A 23,700-nucleotide genomic window follows, 5' to 3' on the forward strand; every position below is an offset into this window, starting at 1 on the left:
TGGGTGACCAGGTGACGAATCCTTGTGCCACATAAAACTCGTGCGATGGAACATCAACCGCTTTAGGTACCAATCGTAACCACCCTTACACAACACATACCCAGTGGCTAATGTTGCCGAGGGTCACAAAAAATAAATATTTATTTAAATACCTGACGAGTAATATTATAACATACGGCCATTATTTCTAAATCTAGTTGTATTCATACAAAATTATATTATGTATTAAATATTAATATAAGTATTTTATATAATAAATATATGGTATGACAAATTAATAGGACTGGGAAATTCAGGTAAAAAAATGTACAATAAAAACCAAAAAATAACCAAAATAAAATAAAAATTATGCAGTAAACAATGTATTTTACAAGGGTAATTTTTACTGGCGAACACAAAAAATGAATCATAAAATCAACAAAAACCTTAAAAATAATAACTACTTGTCTAGATTCTAGTATAATTATTAATTTAAATATATCCATACACATTGCAAATACGCCGACAAACACTACGGCCAATGATTGTCGTTCATATTCGATTACCTATTAAAGGACAGTATTAATGTCGTTTTACCGAGAGCCAAGCTCGAACATTATTATTTATATTTTATTTACACACACTTGAACCACCAACTAACGAGTGACTAGCACACACACACACACACACACACACAAACCATCGCATTTGTATATTTTGTATGATTATAGATCTATTTCCATATAGACCTATATTCTTAATGGAATAATAACGAACTCGACGTTTCCACGGTTACGATGACTGAGAGCTTCTCCGTTCGGTTGCTTCGCAATAACGAATTGTCCTTGCCAAGACTAATAATAATGATAATAATAATAATAATATAATACCTATCCTAACCACCGTAGTAGCAGTTATTTTTCGATTCGACCCTAATTTATTTACCAAACGTATATATAAATTTGTCCCGACACGTCTCCCGAGTAAACCGTCGCAAAGCCGGATTAAGTTACCACGTTGTATAACGCGAGCAACGCGCAATGCACTATACACTTTTATATCATTCCGTCGAAACCATTAAAAGTTTTTCGGTGTGTATACACCTATATAATACTATATAATTGTATATTACTTTCTCCGTTAGGTACGTGTTTCAACTTCTCTTGTCTAGAAAATCGCGAGTAGAAAATGAATTGTATTTATCGGCGCCCGAGGCCAGAAATTATGTCGATATCGAAACTCTGGAGTCCGACATAATATATGGTGCTTACAAACAAGTCGGCAAAGCACGATCTTGCACTTTTATCTTTTTTACCTGAAAAAAAAAACGAGACACGACTGCCCACCGGTGTCGAAATTGTTTGATTATGGTCAACAAATTAATTTACAACCGTTCAACGTTTTAAAGTATCTATTGTGGTCATGTGGGCTGTACTACTAAAAGGAGTATAGTATATCGTGTGCCCACAAAAACAAGGTGCACTTTACAGCTCAGTTATTTATATTACTCGGTGCCTTATACTTATTTTTGAATTCTATTTGCCCGGCAAGAGACTTAACTATTGGATTATACATTTCCGTGGCTTACAATTCATTAAATTTTTATTTTGTGCATGCGCAACAACTTCTCTTTTTTTGTTCCTACCCCGTATTCGTACACATGGTTTAGTGTTCATTTTTATTTTTTAAAAAGAAAGTATTCTTGAAAATATGATTGACCTAATAATGCTATAGGTACACCAGGAAATTGCATAAAATGTTTTAAATATTAATATACTAGCATTATACAAACAACGAAAAACAGTTTTGTTTGTTATTTGTAAAAAGTATGACTGAGGTAAGTTATACTATTGGTGATAAAAAAATGGTAAAATATAAATTTATTTTTAACTTATCAAATAATATTATAGGATTGATACTTAATAGTTTTGCTATTTTTTTAGGAAAAAATGTAAAAAGTACGGATTTGTATTGCTTGCTAAATATTAGTATGACATACAAAGCAATGTTTTCATTTAGTTGAGTTGAATTTATATAGAGATGTACAAGTACGTACGATACATATATCGTCTTGTATACGGTCTTTAAAATGAAAACAAATTGTACTTTTACTTGCAGAATTAAGTACTTAGTATTTTTAATAACACAATAATCCGAGTGAACATTAAATGCTACACATTTTTATTTCACTAATTAATATTATGAGTGATATTATCATGACGTTGTGAATCAATTTGTCATTGTTTTACACTGGTCAAATGCCCATCACAGGTGTTTCTAAGACTCAACGAATAAAATAATACATTTTTAAAATTGAATTTTTTATTATTTTTAGTATGTTATTCAGGAAATTGTTAACTAGGTACATACAGTTAATTATATTCATATAATATCAAATTAGTTAATTTTTCAAAACGTATTGAGTATCTTGTATTTTGAATTTACTTATCAATATAATTTTTTTTAAATTTAAATACTCAATTATTTTATATACTTAAATAATGGGAATTAATGTTATTTGTATATACCTAGATAGAATTTTAAAATTATTTTGCCCATTTCTGAGTGTTAAAAGAAATAAAATAATGCGCATCATGTCATCAACAGAATTTTACGAACGCCTTTCTGTGGTAGGTACTTTTCGGAAGTCGTCAAAATAAATTGGCTTTGACGCCAATCAAATTAATAGACCAACATTAACATCATAAACTGTGATCTGAAATTATAATTTCTATTAATGTAACGGTACGAATTTATCGTTGAAAACATTGATTACATTATTATAGTTAAATGTCTGCCGAAGTCACATTACATCACAGCGCATTAGCGAATAATCAAACTATTATTATTGTTATTAATATTATTATTATGCAGTGATTTCTTATATCGTTGGAAAAATAATTTACCCAGAATATGAAAGTTAAAAATATACACAAGACAGATGTATTCAGCGAGTAAGGAATACCTATAGTTAGTAGTTACCAGCTAACTTTAATTCTAACATACATGTAACTTGTAAGTTACAAACACATAAGTATTAAGTAGTAATAAAATGCATAATAATAATATATTAATATAATATACAACTCTATTCCGCATGTATCGATATCTAATAAAAGTGAAAATATATAGGCATCTACTGTCAACTGTCAAGTTACAAAGGATGCGTTGTGACACTCGATAACGAAAGAGGGAGCAATAAGTTGGTTCTTTCGTCCAAACGGATGATGATCGTTGAACGTAGTTTTTTAAAGTTTATTTTAGGATTTATCCGATTCGTTACCGTCACCCGAACAAACATGATTTCGGTATCCGGTCGATAAAAGTTTGAAAAGTAATTATATATATGTGTGTGTGTGTGTGTGTGTGTGTGTGAATAGAAGTGTACAGTGGCACGTGACGATGATGATGACGACGACAACTCGTAAAGGGCAGACGTGGTAGAGGGTAGAAGTAGAGTATGCATGGTACAGCTGTGATAGGTACATTGTATTCACATAATATATACACGCATAAGTATATATACATACACGTATGCGTGGGTGTGGTCTAGATTGTTTGTTTGGAAAGTTTATTTGCTAAAGTTTATGCCCATCAGACTGAAACTGAAATTTTCCGCGGGTAGGCGATTTCCATTTGAAAGGAAGACAGGTAGAGCGGGAGATGGAGTGTGATTTAGTAGAGAAGAATAGTGTGTGTGTGTGTGTCAAATCCCAAATGCCTATTTTAAGATCCAAGTATCTGGATTATTCGAATTTTAGGGATCTATATTTTTTTACTTGTCTGATCAGATACATAGTTGAACTCGTTGAAGTTAAAGTTTAGCTATTTGATTGGTAACCATCATATGAACTAAAAGAAAATAATAAATACATATTATTCGACTAATATTTAGTAAACTAATAAACGTAAACACACATTCGAATTATTCGCCTAACTCGATGTATGATACTAGACCGTACGGCGTACACTATACGTTTATAAAACAAACTATAGCACATATGTACATATTTGGCATTTTCGTCTGAATAGTTGTCTTAGAGTAACATAAAATATTCTTGACGATGGCAAGACGAAAAAAAATGAAGTCTGGAAGGCCGCGGAAACGCTCATTACCGTACCAGTGGGCGGATGGACCGCGGACGAGATGGGGTGGGTGTGTGTTGGCCCGTCAAGGTTCTATGATCGCAATGGCCTTGAGCTGTTCGGGCCGAGCTGGATGTCAGCTGACCACCTCGTCCGGCGGGTTGTTGGTGAGCGTGTTCCACAGTGGTGACCTGACCGGTCTTGGTGGCGGTTTATCCGTCTGCACGGCCACCGATATCCTGGCGATGGCCAGCACGTGTTGCTAGCTGTCCGGACACACGAGCGCCTCGACCGCTCCTCCGCCGACGACTCCGCCACCGTCGGCCACCGTCTCTGCCCCGGCCACCGGTCCGCTACCGGTGACGCCACCACAGCTGCTGTCTATCTCGCTACGCTCCTCCATGACGGGGTCAAGGTCGCAGGACGCGTACGACCGGCTCTCGCTGCGCAGAGGGTGGTTCCGACCTCCGGACGAGAGTGGCGACGGCAATGCACCGCCACTGGCGTTCGCCCCTGCAGCCAGGTATACGCCTGCAAAAAACCACACGCTCCATACCGTTAATATAATGTTTATATTTATTGATTTATTATTAAACGTGCATGATGTCTGTAATAGTAGGTACAGATTGATAAAAAAAAATAATAAAATAGTAATATTGAACGTAATTCACAAATATAAAGTTTGAAATACAATTATTAAAAAAAAAATTATTTGTTATAGTCAGAATAACTTAAAGTACCCATTGAACGTAGGATCAACTGGATTAATCATATACATTCACACCATATTTATCGTTAACAAGAGGAATGTCAACGGGAATGTACAAATTCGTGGAACGAGCTGAAACTCTAATATAAATTTGAAATAGGAGAGAGGGGGCATCAAAGTGTTCAGGTGTCAATCTATAATATCGTCATGTCATATAATGTATTAAACTTATTTTCAATTTATACCTATGATATATAATTATAAGTTTAGGATCGATAAGAAATAAGTTCAGAATGTAATCCAACCGTTTTTTATGTATAAGCAGTGATACTTGTAATTCAGTGGTGAGATCTTGGGCGGTGGTTGCATGATGGTACAGTGGAGGTGGGTTGTCTCGAGAGTAAATGTCTGGCGATGAGTTTAAAGTTAGGTATAGGAAAACTGCATTACGATTCTCATTTGTACATGACATAAAGCCAATATAATAGTATTATAAACATAATACGAATACATTTTTTTTGCACAGATATTTACGAAATAATATGTTTTGGCAATTATTTTTATCCGTCACTTATCGATAATATCTCGTAACTATACGCTTTTATTTTTGTAGTACAATAATATAATAATTATACCAATATAATCATTATATTATATGAACAGTTTTTCATACACAACACAGTTTTTCATGATTTATGTCATTATACCTAATACACGTATACAGTTAAATATTTTAGTTGAGAATTTAATGTAGTTTTCTAGAGATTTTCACCACTTATATAATTACAGATAGGTACCGGATAACCTGCTGAACAATAGCATACCACGTCATCTTGACATCGTGCGACGGTTGAGTAGATCTTAAGAAAAGTAAGATACCGAAAAGAAAAATATAAGAAAAAAGCGGACACTAAGCTATTATATTGACCAAAACAGAACAATGAACGACGAGTGTTTTGGGAAACGTGAACATTCTTTCGTTTTCGAAAAATAAAAAAAAATACGTTATGAGTAAAATAGAATACCCCTGTATTCCTTCTGATGTTGTTAAATTTTTAACTAATTGTACTACAGTAATGATATGTTATTTTTTGAAATGAAGAATTCCGTTATATTTTCAGTAGCCGTGTCACATTCAATACAAGACGTAGCAACTATCCAAAGAGTTTTATTTACTCTTCAATACAATGTTATCAATATTCACCTTTATGACCTTTCCAAATAAATAATGTACCCAAGCATCTGAAGTTCTGAATAAGTTCTGAATATTTTTCAAATTTTTCTTAATGTCTCACAACATACAATCTACATCATAATGACATTGTATAATTATAAAAACTGTTGCAGAGATAGGTTTAATAATCTTTAAACCTTCTAAATGAAAAAAATAAGTACCGAAATATGTCTTGTGTGTACGACATAATTTACAATACAGAAATTGGTGACGATATGAAAAACTATTCACTTAATATAGGGAGAATTAGAGGGACTTCAGTGGAGATCAAGCTGTCATAACGAATATAATTTAGCTCTTCTAAATTAAAATCGAATTAGTCCTGAAACGGACAAAAAGCATGTATAGGCAACTCGGTGCGAAAATTCAATCAGCCTTTATACTGTCAAACACTTGAATTCGTTAACACCTAGTACGGTCGCCATTATAAACGTATTATGCATATTATATACATAGACTGCGTTTTATCACGCGACGTGTCCTTTAATTTTTAACAAAATATTAAACCTTCATATCGTCTTTCGGTATACGGATAATTCACAAGGACACTCTAAGTAGGTAAATTATGAAAACCAGACTAGCATAATAGGTGTTGAGTGTACCTCGTTTTTGAATAGGTCACTATAATGGATGTGTTAATAATTCGAGTTTAATACAAAAAAAACGATATTGAGCGGAGACGGTCTGTCATTCTTTTATCAACCATATACAAGATGGGGTTTTGACGAATTTCAATTTTAGTTTATTATTTAAATCGTCAGAACCCACTGTCCCACCCTGTATTATTATATATTTATATTGCTGTTGTAACTGTAACACTACTGTAGTTATTTATTTTACTATTATTTTAATGCTGTAGATCGACTTAATTTTTAGGCCAAAAATGTCCCATTTATTATATTTATATGTATATTTATTATAATTGATTTTTGAATGAATATCGACTGACCGTAGAACTGTGTAAATAGGTATTCGTGGCTTAAATATAAAGTAGACAATAGCTTAAAATGTATATGAATGGGTATTTTGAAATTGAATGTTAGCCCACCGATCTCCGCTCCCAGGTGGACGCGTACCTAGCGATAGGGAAAGTCCACTTGGTAGCGAAGAAGGGCGCATCCCAGGATGCCTATTGCTGTAAAACATTTTTTTTTTTGCACAATAAACGATGGGGACCCGGGGGAGAAGCAATGCCAACACCAGTTCCTCCCCCAGTTCTTAATAACAAGGAAAAAAAGGTATTTTGAAATTTCCATTGACAAGTATAGTACTCAAAATAAAATAAAATAAAATACCCAAATGTACCTTTGAATCAATTCCCCAAAAATAATAATTTTGAACGATAGCAAACCTACAAAAATCGTCATTTTTTGTTTAAATATTCAATTTTTTTAAAACTTAAATTTTGTTTGCTATAGGAGAAAATTTGCTTTTCATAATAAATATATTTTTCAAGATGTTTATGTTTTAACAAGTAGGAATTACTTATGAAGAACCTTGTATTATATTTTCAAGTCATTTGGAGGATTCTAAACATTTTTATCAACACTTAAAAATCCATTAAGTTATAATTTTATCAAAATTTAAAAATCAAATAATAAATTATTGTATATTTACATTACTTTTTTTAAATTCCAGTATAAATAGAAGCAACTTTATACAAATCTAGTATTTACCGTTCTTGATTTTTAATCGAGCTGCATGCATTTTTTTCTTTTTTAAAATTAAAAAAAAACAAAAAATGACTTAATTGACCCAAAAGGAGACAACATATTTGAAATTTATCATGTTATGTACAGAAAATGCTAATTTGATAAACTATCTATTGTATGATTATTCATTTTTGAATTAAAAAAAAATAGAATTTGTCAAAAACTGGTTTTTGCATAAAAATTCTAGTTCTTCTCAATAATTAAGAAAAGTACTGGGAATTTTTTACTTTTCAAGTCCCCAATGTACCAAATTAAATCATTTTTAACAGAAATAGAGATGAAAGGAAAAAACAAATAATGATAATAAATAACACACACCTAGGTATTGTTAAATCAATACTTTCTTCGCACCGCTCTATAATTAAAAATAAATTGTGACATTAATTTCTACCATTTGTGAAATAATGTCGAATCAGTAGGAGGTAAGTAACTTATAATATATTATGTTATTAGAGCACATTTATATACGTTTTTCTTGCACCATTGGTGATTAAAATTAATTATAAGCTAGGTAAATAAAAACACATACAATACTTGCTTTGATAAATTATAATATAATTCTTAAGCAATTTAATTCTTAAATACAGAATTGAAGATCACTGTTTTTATTTTCAACATATCATTAAATATTATGAATAGTTTTATGTTTATTTTGTAATTTTGTAATTGATTTTAATTTATCTACCTACCTTAACTTAACCTAACCTAACTAACAAAGCCTAAGTCAATCTAAATACGTCATTGTCGTAAACAAAATATCATGTTTTGTCAAATGAGCTGCAAGAGATATCTAATCAAGCCAGAAAATAACGGGATTATTCAAGTAATATAGGGACCTATGGTCGCGGTTACTTTAGCATTATTATACATGGCCACGCACTTATAATAACCTACGACCCCAGCTGGTGAGCCCCTGAGGCAGCGGCACGGGTTATAGGATTTATTTATGTGGACCTAACGATAACAGTTGGGTAAATCATTGTCATTCGGATAAGTCCTAACTTTGACGTTCGTTATAAAATATTATAATACGTCGACGGGAGTAATATACCTATTCTACTTACTCATTTAGGATATTATAATATGCGCACTGTCGTATAGTTTATAGGAGTTTGCTATTTTCTAAGTATAATTGACTCGTCCAATAAATAAATCAACAACTTCGGAATTGGTTTCCTCGTGAAACTATACTTTGTGTACTATATAATAATATAATACACGTAAAGCCGTAACAAAAATAGCGAGAGACCATGATAAAAGTGTGCCTATAAAATATTATTATAATTTTTCATTTAGTTGTACCGATGACGTATATTTCAACTAGTTGCGTAGATGTTTCTCACTTAGAGAGGGGGGAGGGGGTTAAGAAGAGTTCATATTCTATACCTATGTATAAACGTTTCATTTATAACCTATAAATACACTAAAAATATTCATCTATTTTTACTTTTGAATGTTTATACCTTATTGTTTCTTACAATATAAAGGTCTAACTTATCTTATTTTATCTTGAGGAAATTGATTTCCAACTTAAATATATTTTTTAAGTTGTTTAAAATGTTTTCGTTTTTTTTATGATATTGAAAAAAAATGTAATTAAATTTTAAAGTTTCTGGTTATATTATTAAAATAAATACGATTCATCAATGTAAAATTATATACAAATTATTTGTGTAGAAGAAACATTTTGTAATTTGTACAACGTTCTATACTATAATATATTGCAATCGTTTTTCTATTACTAATAATATTTATATAGAAATTTAATACTTGTTATAATAAAAATGATTATACCCACACCAGTGACTAGTGGTATTTGAAAATTAGTACTACTAATGCTAATATTGATAAGAACCCTGATTTCGAAAATTTGAAAGTATGTTTTTAGGTAGCGAGCATGACTAAGTTCGAGATCACCAGCACCGCACCCAAATGTTCGTCTACAACCATAGCCCATTACTCAGACATATAAGAAAATATTGGTAGGGAACTATCATATTTCCAGACAAACAAACCTTGACGAAACCATACGTGAAGGAATGTAAGCTCAACAACTGACAAGGGACAAACTTATATCCTCAATGCGATCGCCCGTGTCAACGTCTACACCTCTAACCCGGTGAAATATGACGACGGAGGAGCGCACTTGCATTAGTGCAACCTCCCGGTATGCAGCACGGAATTGATTTGCCAAAACACTTAACAAACAGCTAGTCAACATCGATAATCAAACGCGGAGAAGTAACAATGAATAGAGGTACACCACGCCCAAGAAAGTCAATGACTAAGCAATACTATAGAAACCATCAATCATATATTTTGGAGTGTACTTGAACGCACAGGCTACGTTCCAGCCGACAAGTAACAAAAGTAGCGATGGATCTGCAAAAAGCCATCTTCCCATACCTTGCAAACATCTATTATCACAGCAAGCATATTAACAACAACTTAAAGCAAGCTTGAGGCTTTCCAGCATATTCTAGCCCTTCAAATAATAACGGCTTCCCCTGATTTGTTCAGAATACCATTCCTATCATATGCCTATCGAGTTGTCCACTACAAGTGACGAATCTGCATGTGTTCCCCGTTGGTGAGAATCTACCGACTAATACCATGGTACACTGGCAAGCAGACGTGAAACCAATGACTGTTTAGTGTTCCAGGTATCTGTGGTGATTTCAACAACTCGATATACTGGTGAACAGTCGTCGAAAATCTCTGAAAGTTGTTCTAAGAAACTCGCCCCCAGAGCGTCGTCGCTCTACACAGTGGTGACTCATTAGAGACCATAAAACTGATTACCTACTTGGTCCTCGAACTGTATCAAATGCCGAGATAGTGACCAGGGACTAACGCTCAGACACGCTATCCATCCAGGCGACCCTCAAACCACTCCAGCGCGCTTGCTTGAAAAACGTCTTCAAAGTTCAAAGCCGACGTTGAACCTTACTTCTTTAAGTGGGCCCTTGAACGACAGAGCCCCTTTCCAAATATTGTATTTAGACAATCCCTATAATCATTAATATTTATAGGGATCGATTGTCCTTGTTCGATCCTGCGTAGGCTTAGTCAGCAGGATCCGACCCTTTCGCCCCACATTGTAATCATAACTCTTGAGACAAAAATGAAAGGATTTAAATTACCATTGAAATTAACTGATCTAATATTAATTACGATACGGCGATCAAGGTACTAAGGAAGTTGAAACTTTATAGTTTATGTAAAAAAAATTCAGATACCTCGATAAAATTTTCAGTGATAACAGAAAAAAATAAAAGTATATTCTACCGATTATTATACATTAATGTTCAATTATAATTATTACGAGTATATTTATTTTCTGGTTTCACCTCCTTAAAACCCCTGGGAGGTGTAACTAGCCTCAGATTGAAACTGAAATATTGAGTAACTCCAAATTTAGGTCACGGTGAACAGTGTAGGTATAATAAATAATATGTACCAAAATATAAGTATTTTTAATAACATAAATATATTCCGTAGACACTCATATCAAAAATCTACATGTTTAAAAAAAAATCTTATAAACGAACAATTAACGTTCTACTTAAAATAAAAAAAGTTTAATTTAATAAATAATTTCTACGTCAAATGTTATATTAAATGCTTCAATGGAAAAATTTAAAAAATAGATATGGATCCTTTTTCTTATCAGCATCCCATATAAAATACAATATAATTATTAATTATCATTTATTATATATAGGTATTAATGTATTATGTGCAATTTATGCACATTGTGTAGTTATTTTACGCGTTATAATATTTGATAAAGTGGCATATTATAATATATTTGTATATTGTAGTACGGTACAAGCGTTCAACGGTGTGGAATTATGTTTATTGTTTATCCATATCTCAATTTATAAGAATTCTGCATGCCCCCGCGATTTATTTAGTAACACGTTGTATACCATGGAATTTATTATAGTTTTAATCTAAGGTCTCGTTGTTATTTTAGTCACCATCGTTGTATACTCATATGTTTGTACATCGATACAACTTATTCTTTGGCAAATAAGTTGCTAAGTATCGTCAATCACTTTGTCAATTATAATACGCCATCCCAAAATGTGAAATAAATAATAGCTACATGTATTTTTTCTTGATATAATGGCTTATAAAATAACGACCTAATGAAATCGAATACGTTTAATTAAAATAAGTGTTTCACCTACCCCGAGCGCTATAGTGAAGGGTTCTTATTATTTTAACCGTGTTTCAAAATAATTGGAATTTTCCTTTACTGTGAGGAAAAGACAAATAACTTTCTCCCTTTTATTCTTACGTTAATGTGTCTATTTAATTCCCTCTAAATCGCACTTTGCTGACTTCCAAATTAGTATAACCTGTATCAAAAGTTAATTATAGTAATAATATGATATAATGTATATGTATATATTATGCAAGCACAATTATTATTATGATAGTAAAATGACCTAATTTCAAACAATATTTGATTACAATATATTGTTAGTATGAACATAAAAGGGCTATTATAGAAATTAGAAAAACATTGTAGGGTCGGTAGTGTTTTTATAATAATTTTTATGGTAAAACATAACGTTCATAATTTACTGTACACCATTTTATTTGAATATCCTTATAATGAACTGAAGAAGATTAAAATATAGGCGCTGCCTATATCTACCTACCCGCCTACATATATTATACGTTATACTGTAATTAATTACTATACCAACACATAAAAGGCTTACATAATAATAGTTAATGGAGAGCGTGTTATCATGACTTTAGAAACATTTAATAATATATGTAATTATTTAAAAACAATTGGATATTGTTGAAATAATGACGTGTAGACCTGACGGTGGCCCCATGCCGGCGCCTTCAGTGGCGGGCAAGGTAAGATTATTTGTATAGTTAATCATACAGTAATTTGGGTCTATTACTATTTACTTCATCTGAAAGACGATATCTAGATTGGAGACTTGTTTACTTATACCATATATTTCGATTCGTTATTCAAACCTAAAATGCATCACATTTGACTAACGATTTCGAGATCATTTTTTTAATAAAGAAATGTATTTACGTATAGTCGAAAGTCCTGCGTATCTTTAAAATTATAAACTACATAAGATTATCCTTAAGTAGAAACTATGAGTTGAAACATTCTGGAGTTTTTATAAAATTATTATTGATAAAAGATAATACCTTTGTCTATAAAAACGTTTTAATAAAATATGTTTTTGTAATTTTGTAAGCTGTGAGGTCTGTAACATATTTAAAACTATTCTATTTCCATACGACATCAAAGAATTAAATTTAATATATCCCATAAATGTCACTAAATATCTCTTTTAATTCCATTGCTCCAGTTAAAATATATCAATTACAATATATATACAATAAACAATTTATACAGTACAAGAATTATTAAACTATAGAAACTTTCTTGCTTATTAACATTGGGATTGCCATGAATTGTATTTAGTACGCTATCGTATTTTAAATGCCATTATGTTCATATCAAACCTTTGAAAAACACTTGTTTTTAAAAACAAAAGATAATTTCGGTTTCCATATTATGGGAACCTAATTTAATATTGTGTTATATAATTGCCAAAGATTATATTGATGAGTTTTTCTTTTTATCGTATTCTTTTAAAATGTAAAGTACCTACTAAGCACTAAGCAGTAATGTATCTATCACACAAGTTTAAGTAAAAAAAAAAAACACTTATATGAATAGAGGTATTTAGATGTATTTAATAACCCTTTACGTATTTTTAAAAAGAAATAAGCAACTGTTAACTAATTTTGATTGTTTCTAATTAAATTTAGTATTCTAACCCAAATAGTTTCTATACCTATGGTTTTTAGAGTACGGTAACGTTTACGACACAACCACTACGTGATGTTGAACCATTTGGTGTGCATATATATATATATACACACACATATATATTATGTACATTATATATAATATATATATATATTCGAAATAGGATTTCATCGTGCTTAAATGACCTATACAGCATTAATGGTGTACCCAAAACCACCCAAACATTTAAAGTATGCATAATATTAATGTCTATGGAATAAACAAGCGCACGCGCACACACACACCTTATATAATATGGTACTGCTGAGATAACCAATAAATTCAGAGAATATTTTTAGAACAGTTGTTCTTAAAATATGAAACAACATCATCACTTGTACGAGACAAACACAGAGGACTTCCAATTTTTAAAAATATATATGTATTATCATAGTTTTTTTAAATCACGTCACACTATCATTAGGTCCTAAGCACCTTAAACTAACGACTTTAAGTGCACAATTTGTAGGTATACTGCGTGTTGGTTACCTACAACTGTTTTATTGTCGAAACAGTGCAATATAATATCATAAACAGGAAAAATAAATGGGAATTGGTCTGGATACACTGTACTGTTATGTACATCATTTCCTTAAAAATGTATTACGACCAAAAACTAATAATATTTGTATGGCCTTGTTCGTTGATGATGTACTAAAACATTACGACGCTATCGGCTTTGAATCATAAAATTATCAATACATAAACTTTATTTGTCAAAACAAAGCAGACATAAAGTTAGTATCTGCCTAGCTGTAAATAATATAATCATGTTTTATGTTCAGTTCGCGTTTTGGAGACATACTTCAGACAGCTAGTGAACAAATTTACTTATTAGTTAATATACATAACCTAATAAAATACCCAGCTTAACTAATATACGTAAGATGTAAAATGTATAATAGTATGCATATTTGATAATACATATTACATTAAATAATACCGCTAAACTAACAAGTGATAAATAGTATTTGAACTGCTTGTAACAGTTACGTTTACCTTTTGTTATCATTTAGCCGTAAACAATTGTTTTATTATGCTGGAAGATTTATTAATAAAGTTTAAAAATTTCATGACATTAATATTGTACATTATGTATTTAACCAACATTATGTTGATAATTCGCTAAGGACCATTCACCTGAAATCTCGTTTATCATCGTTTCAAACTATGCGTAACCGTTGTTTTGTAAAATCATTTATAATTATAACCAGTAATGTTTTATAGACAATAGATTATAGAATATGTTTTGAGACCTACGAATTTCAATATCACATGTCACATTATCATTATTTGTCACGCGGCGATATAGATAGGCAAATCTGGTACACCACGGTCATGCGTTAATTTTTTCTCTGACAATAAAATAAAATATTTTTTATTTTTATTTATTTTTATTTATGGCATCGACTGCATGGTTCTTAGACGACTTTTTTTACTTTGAAGGTGAGTTCAGTTGGTTCGGAAAACGTGTATGTGTGTTGGGATTTGTCAATAAGAACCGTAATACACCAATGATACAATCGAAGACATAAAGTTGAAAAATGTAGCTATAAAAAGTATTATTACAGTGATTTCGAGAAACGTTACTGATATTTTAATAAGTACTATAAAGTTTGAGAAAGTATCATGAAAATACTACAGATGTTCATAGAAAAGTGTAGCTCATTAAAATAATTGGTAGGCATTCAAATTTGGAAAATAAAATACTTCCCGTGAACCGATATTTTCGATATAGGGCATAAAAAATGTTTATTCACATCACTATTAACGTCAACTTAAAATAAAACTTGGTTTGGTACTCTGGTAATTTTTTTTTTTTTGTAAAATATAATACTTAAATTCTACCACCCGTGGATATTTTATATCTTACACACTTATGTTTTTGCTGAGTACGCAAAAGAACTAGAGCTTTTCATTATCAATTCGTATACGAAGGCAATGTAAGCACTAAATATTTGAAAAACTATTAATTGTTCTCAATTTAATCGATAAAATCCTTTCGTCATAATAGGGTTCTGAATTAGAGATTGCATTAGGTGTATAAAAATAACTATACAAAACCGATATAAGATATTAATTAAAATAATAATTTACTATTTAATATTCCTAAAATATTATGTAGGAATATTTTTATTAACAAAATTCAATAGTATTTTTGAAATGTGAAATATACAGTTGAATAAAAACTTTAAAAAATGTTTGTGACAATAGCAAATAATATACTCAAACGTTACGGTCTAACAGCGTAATAACATGGTTTCACTAGTTTCTTATACGTTTAACGGAATTCTATTATATTTTATGAAGCATTTATTGAGTAATATATCGGCTTTACAAAATTGTACCTACTTACCTATTTTTTAAATTTTGTTTCAGTAACTTTTGTATAGTTTTGTCTGTTGTTATTACTTTTTCCACTAAAATGAGTGCTCCTTAAAGTTTCATAAAGATCTACCTATATGGCTATATAATATATTGGAAATATTATCTAGTTTTATTGAATTTTGTTTGTAGTTGATACTTCAAAATATGTAGAGAGGTTACTATATTTTTCTCAATAGTTTTCTGAAATACAATAAAAAATAACCAACAACTTTCACGTTAATAGAATTCGTTTATAATGTATATTTAGATGTTTCATTAAATCATTGTTTTTACTATCTTGGAGAGACTTGACATTTTATCCGATTTTTTCTTAAAAATTAGTACTAGTCGTCAATTAATTCGTTTCAATACAATTTTGATCACCATACTGTACTTTTTTATAGGTATATAAATATTTGTAAGCAAAACTGTGTGTTTATTTTTATCAAATTTGAAACGGTTGTATGGCTCGTCTTATATTATTACAATTAATAGAAACTATTATATTTATTGAAAATTGTATTTGTTATGGATGGTAGTAATTTGTATATTTTGAAAGGTAACTAGTATATATATATACATATGGTCTGAACAATATACGTGTGAACGGCGACTTTAGTCACATTAATTACTATAATTAGTATCTTGTGGTGCACATAGTGCATACCTATATGTATTATTAATAGGTAAGTGTGCCTATTAAGTTACGAATAGACGATATGGATATTGATTATTCCAATAAAGTACATTCTTATCGTCTATGTACACCAGGTTGAATATATAACAGTACATTATAATAAACACATTACATATGGACGGTGATGGAAAAAAAGGTTACAAGGACTTAATGAAATAAATTTCCTAAAAACTTAAACAAATAATAGCTCTAAAAAATGTCAATGTTTAAAATGATTTTATGGCATGTAATATTGGAACGATTCATTATTATTTATGAATTAGATTCTAAATAGGTATATTAATGAATTTAACAGTTTTATATTTTTCGACAGATATCTTAAGATATCCAATACAAATTAAAAAGTTAGATATTTGATTTTTTAATTTCTTGTCGTCATAGAATATTATTATTTTTGATTCTTTGATTACTATAAATTGTTATTAATTATAATATTAATGAACGGATAAATATTTAAGCATTTTTAGAAAAAACATGAATACAGGAAGGTAATAAAATCTTGCGAATTGGTTTGCTGCTTATTAAATGTAAACTGTAAGTTGTCCCTCCCCCTATATTTTATTTAAGAATGAGTAGGTAAATAATATTGTACGGAAAGCATATTGTGCCACAGCTAAAAATATATTTTTGAACGAGTAATGATGATATGAAGATGATTAATTGCAGAGAACATGATATTATAAAAGAAAGTACGGGGAAAAAATCAGATGAAAATTACTCCGATGACATTTTTTTAAAGTGTTTTTATTACCATGTATGCTTTAAATTAACTTACAGACTTACACACAATGTTTTTATCTCAGATTATCATAGGGTATTATAATTTACTACAAATATTATAAGATCAGTCATTTTTGAGGTAAGTTTGACGAACTAGTTTTTCACCATTACACAACATTTATGAAAGTAAAAACTATTTGAAAACCGTTGTTTTAGGAAATGATAATTAATTACTAGAACACTTTAAATTGTTATTACCTACAAGAATGGAAGAAAAGGTTGGTCCGGGAAAACGCATAAAACTACATACTTCAAATTAAAGTGTTGTATCACTTGTATATACCAGAGGTATGGAATGTGAACGAAAGGACACTAAACGGGGAACATCGGAAAAAAATACTATCGACAGTTGGAATTGCAAATTTATAATTTATGTGGTGATGACTGATGAACTGTAATCCTACGATATGGAAGTTGATACATAAAATGCAATAATAATTATTAATAAGTGTTTATATAAAAAAATAATTTGGGAAAAATCAAAATCAAAGGCAAAACAAAAATGTTTGGAAGATGAACATCCTATTTTACGATATAATATTATCTGACATTGTATGACAAAATGGAGTGGTAATAATTGTATAATAATACAATGTAGTATTAAATTACTATAATAGATAGTAATGGACACTAATGGTTTATAATATGTAATAATAATAATAATAATAATGGGTAAGTGTGTTTAATGGTATTAAAAAGGGAATAAAATATTTTTATTAGCTAACTTTTTTCTAACCGTTAGCAAAAGTACACCAAACCATTAAAACCCAAAATATGCAATCGTTTTATGCATCTTAAAACCCTGAACTATTCTACATGAAACATTTTTTTCTAGTGGCTCAAATAATAAGTATTATGAATAAATTAAATAAATTGCATATAAAATAAAAACGACGTCAAATATGACACGGGAAATACCTATGTCAGCACGAGTGTTCACTCAAATACTTAATCAACCAGGAGGCACTGCGTCAGTACATCGATAGGCTTTTAAATAATCAAATGGTATAAAAGCTGCTGGTCGTTTTGATAAACTTTATTTTTATTTATTTGCTTATCCCTCAGGCCTCAACATGCAAAAAATACCCGAATATGTAAAAATATTACAAATTATTTTTATTTTTCGTAACACGAAACAAATTTAATTCTAGCTGATTTATTTTAAAGTCGTGCAAAATAAATATGCAAATTACAGAAAACCTCTGCTCGAAAGATGATTACCTACTAGGTAGTGCTTACTAGCTATGTAGTCAATATTTGCTACTATAAGTTATATATTATAATATTATATTTTTCATAAGTTTACCGTTCATTAGTAATTTATACTACTATATTACTGGCCATTATATGACATACCAGTATATTTGCACTATCTTAATTAAAATTGCTTGCCCATTGTGTGTGTATTATAATATATATCATGATGATTTAAATATATTTCAGAAGTTTATTTTTAAATTCTTGAGATTTTTGTTCTACTTAAGGAGTGTCTAGTAGAGATACAAATTTCCGTTTTTCAATAATTGAGAACCATTACACACCGGTACATAAACATTTTCAAAAAAATATATATATCTACTTAGTAATTTTCAATAAATATTCAAGGTTATCATTTGAAAAATAAAAAAGTTTGTAAACTTAAACCCTTTTAGTAATACAAACAATTTCAAGACTGAAAATATAGTCTCTAAGTACTTTTAATGTTTAAAAATTACAAAAAATTGTATTTGAATAAATTCATTAAAATGATAACATGGGTTAACATGCTGAGTGAATCACACTGTGTAAGACAATATATTTCTACAATGTAGAAAATATAAAATAGTTTATAATTGTAGTCTTGGAAAAAATGATAAATTTAGTAGCTACAGTTGGTAGATATCGATGAAAAATTAAGTCGACGGTCTTGTTAAGAACTGAAGTTTAATTGTGTGAATAACGTTTTTAATTTGAAATCTATGCTTAACCGATTAGTAAGTATGATGATTTCAATTGGTATCAAAAAATATTTTTAAAAACTTATTATTTTAAGGTATGCATAAAAAATATACACGTTGACTTACCGATTTTATGCATTGGACTAAACCTTGCCAGAGATATCACTCCTTGGTCACTAGTGCAGGCTCGGGCAAATCTGAAATGCAAACGATGGTTTGATTAATATAAAATAGAATATCAGTAGAATGAATAAACTGAATGAATAATATATAAGAAATATAATATGTATATTTATATCCATAAACCAAACATAATGTTGAAACAATTTTTAAACCATATTATTACCTTTAGGTACAATGTAGGTACCTAGAACAATTTTTAAAAATTGAACACATAGGAGAAATATATACAGTATAAAATACCATTACACATATCTTAAGTTCTAACTATAATATTACAAGAGCAATAATATTATAAAAAATGTTCAAAGAAAATAAATTTAAATAGTTAAGCTACATTCGCTTCCATAGGTCGATATGGTAAAAAAAAATAATGAATATAATATGTACTAAACATTTTTACAAAAGTAAATTAATACAATGCACTCCTTTACATGTACTCCCTTAATGCAAATCAGTTTTTCATATACACTGCAGTTAAAAACATTAAAGAAATGGTCATAATAATTGTTTGAAATTCATGTTTTGACAAAATTGGATATACAAACAAAAATAACAACCATACCTCAAACTGTTATTTTGTTTTTAGTTGTGTTTCAAATTTCATTATATATTATTTGTATAGAGATTTCACATGTTAGTCTTAACGTATGTTCTAGCTGCATACACACACAAGGAGATTTCGCATTATGAAAAAAAAGATCTGATCTTCAACTTCGATGGAGATTTCTAGTAACAAATTGGATCTAGTTGATACTTTTGGTGGGTTAAAAACAATTATGAACATTTTAATATTATTATTATTAAAATAACAACTGCTTGGTAGCCTTGATTAAAATTAAATTCCAGTATTTGACCAACCATCAACGATGTGTTATTACACACAATAACAATTTGTACGGATTTCAAGATTTTTCGTAACTTAAATTTTAGGCAGGTACGTTATTTTTATTAATTAACAATGTTACACAAGTCTAAAATATACCAAATGTTGAAATAAACAGTTATTTTATGAAATAAAAGTTTTTAAGAATATTTTCAAATTTGATTTCACTTTATTTTTTTATCAAACTGAAATAAAAACTACAATTGAATAGACAATCAAACATAAAAAACTGCAATGATAAAAAAAATGTATAAAGGAAAATTTCCGATCTGCGCAGTATTCTATAGATCACTACCTCGTTGTTGAGTTGGTCACTACAAAGGATTTATTAAATTTGAACTCCATAATGGATCATTGTATACGATGAAAACGATACTGAGCGGGGACGGTCTAACTTTTTGGTTGGTAACCAAAGTTTAAAAATAATTTTAATAATGTTATAATTATAACAAACGTTACATTTATTTTGAAAGTACTAACTTGATCCTATTTGCAACCAAAAACTTTCTACAAAGTTAATGATTGAAGTATTTGTCTTTTCAAAAAAGTATCTTTAGACGTACAGACACCAACACAAATAAAAAAAATAAAACACATAATTGTAAAATCAATATGTTCATCGCTCCTCACGGGATCTAAAAAGTAATCAAAATATTTTCGTATGTCAATTTAACAATATCGAGTTTAATTTGTACAGAAAAACATACATAAAAGATAAAAGTATAAAAGATCATTAAGAATACCTATTTTATCGACGTACATTCATTTCGTAAATTATGGTGGTTCAGACAGTACACAGTTCAACAGTTGACCTTTGACAATCAAGTGTGAGCATTTAAATGCTAAATGATATGAGTGAGTCTGTTAACATTTGATGTTATTACAAATCGACTGCGCGGTCACATAGTATATAATATGACATTATATATATATGTATATACAATTTACAGGCTGTATCTGGAGGATTTGACTGTTAAAATACGGAATAAACAAGTGATTGGCAAATCGTCTAGAAACACCTCCTTAAATAACATACAAATATCATAAAAATTCATAACTGCGATTGAAATCATGAACACACTTTATCATTACCAATATAGAGTATCCATTTGGTAGAATATCTAACTGTAGTTTGTAGAATCATAAGCACTTGATATCAACTGCAGGTTTACTTCCTGTAGTCGGCTATTATTGTCAGAGAATATTGACAGACACGGATATGCGGCCGATAAACTATAATGTATGTATTATTCTGTCCACTATTATTATATTAGTATAAATGTTGGCAAAGGGGTGGAATCAGGACTCCAGATTTAATGATTTAATGCACGACAAAACTTTAAATAAAAAAAACGATAAATGTGTATTTAAATATAGTGCACCTAAAAAAATTGAAATATGCAAGTAAAAAATGTGGAAAAAAAATTTGGCAATTACTTTGTAGTTCAATATTTATAAAACTGTTAACTTTTGTAGCTATATTGAGGCTTGAAAATTGTATACAAGCTTTATCATATTTTTTTATTGATGCAACATAAATATTCCAGGAATAAATTTGCACTATTTTTTTTATAGATGTTTATTTTTAATTATTCAATAAAAAAATTTGACAAAATTGGATATTAAAACAAAAAATAACAATGTTGATAATTATGTTTTAATTCAAAAAATACTATTTACAGGTACTTGAAATTTTTTGAAACTTCATGTGTTATTATTTAGTATTTACTATACAAACAGTAAAAACATATTTAGATTAATTTTAAGTTTATTACCCTACGGTTCTATTAACACCGTTTCACGGTACTTAGGTATATTGACATTTGACGTAACTAGTAATATCATATTACATATATACTTATCTAAATATTACTATTATTTTTTAATATATTATTATGTGGTTTGTTTTTTTCAAAAATTACTTTAACTTATATTATTATTTATAGAAAAACAAATTACTTAAAGCAATATAAATATATAATACAATTTCTTTAGAAATATAGAATGACTGAACGTCTCAGCTCAGAACCATTTTTGAATGCAAAGGCACAATGATTTATCATTGAATTCAAATTTAACATGTCATCTTATACAGTGTATACAGTGACCTATTCAATAACGAAGTACACTTGACACGTACTGACAATCAAACTTCTGAGTGACTTTCCCCGCTATCACAATATACATTTATAGAAAAAAAAATTTAATTCAAAAATGAATGTTTAACATTTTTAAATTTGATAGCCAGACGACAATATACGAATTATATTATTTGCATCGAATCAGATTTCTACTTTTTACACTCTGAATAAAAAATTTACAAACGCAATATAAGTCTCCTATTCCTAAATGTGATCGAAAAATCGTCATTAAAAATCATAAAAGTTTATCATAAATTATAATCCGCGAATTTACCTTAACCATCCAAATTTAAGCTCTCACCCTTAAAAAAAAAAACAATTTTACTGGTAATCAAAAATATTGCAGTAAAATCATATTTTACTCAACAAGTGACAACATATGCTCAGAGACTTCCATTAAAATCATAAATACACAAAATAAAACACATTATTATAGCTGTTTTTAAAATATTCCAGAACTAACCCAACAGCCCTATCGTAATGAAAAACTCATTGCTATTAAAATATCAGTGCTTGGATAATAAGCAATCGCGGATCTGCCTATATTAATTCCTTTCTTCAGTAAATGTAAAATGTGTATAATATATTATATGCAGTATTATATGGTAAATTAATCTTCACTGGCAATACATATATTATACTACATCACCCTAGATATAGCGTGATTTATACATTTTCATAACACGTACAATGTGTATCTATTGTCTAAATATACTTATTTTGAACATCCATTGGGTTATAGCAGTATTTTTATTGGGTTAATCAATGAAAACTACAAAATATAAGATAAATAAGAAAAAAGACGGACAGAATATAAAGACCACTTGTTGCAGGGCACTTGCCTCACTTCATTCATTGTAACACCAGACATCGGATCTCTGTTATTATTGTAAACAACTATAATATATTTGAATGCATGTACTTTAATCACCACGCATCAATTGGCAAACAATTTCGAGCGAAGCGACTTGCAACATTTATGTGATTTTTAAATGCTGTAAACGTTTCATTATAATTAATGGATTACGAAAACTACTGAAAAAAACCAGGAGTTTATTGTTTGAAGATATTCAAAGTTGCATCCAGATAAAATCATAAAGAATAGTAATCTGGAACGTGTTTTTTT

At 29.6% G+C, this 23,700-nt stretch overlaps 1 protein-coding gene across 3 annotated transcripts in view; it reads right to left on the reverse strand.

Moving 5' to 3' along the window:
* Nucleotides 1-2,865: 2,865 nt before the first annotated feature.
* LOC111040289 overlaps nucleotides 2,866-23,700 on the reverse strand; it is a 93,666-nt gene continuing 72,831 nt past the window's right edge. For all 3 annotated transcript variants that reach the window (XM_022324140.1, XM_022324142.1, XM_022324141.1), the window contains 2 exons: nucleotides 19,494-19,564; nucleotides 2,866-4,596 (listed from right to left, as the gene is read on the reverse strand). In XM_022324140.1, the coding sequence (XP_022179832.1) occupies nucleotides 4,328-4,596; nucleotides 19,494-19,564 (340 nt within the window). In that variant the 3' untranslated portion in view covers nucleotides 2,866-4,327. The remainder of the gene's footprint in view (nucleotides 4,597-19,493; nucleotides 19,565-23,700) is intronic.

Source organism: Myzus persicae, unplaced genomic scaffold (genome assembly GCF_001856785.1).
Source record: "Myzus persicae strain clone G006 unplaced genomic scaffold, MPER_G0061.0, whole genome shotgun sequence".
NCBI classification, from domain to species: Eukaryota; Metazoa; Arthropoda; class Insecta; order Hemiptera; family Aphididae; genus Myzus; species Myzus persicae.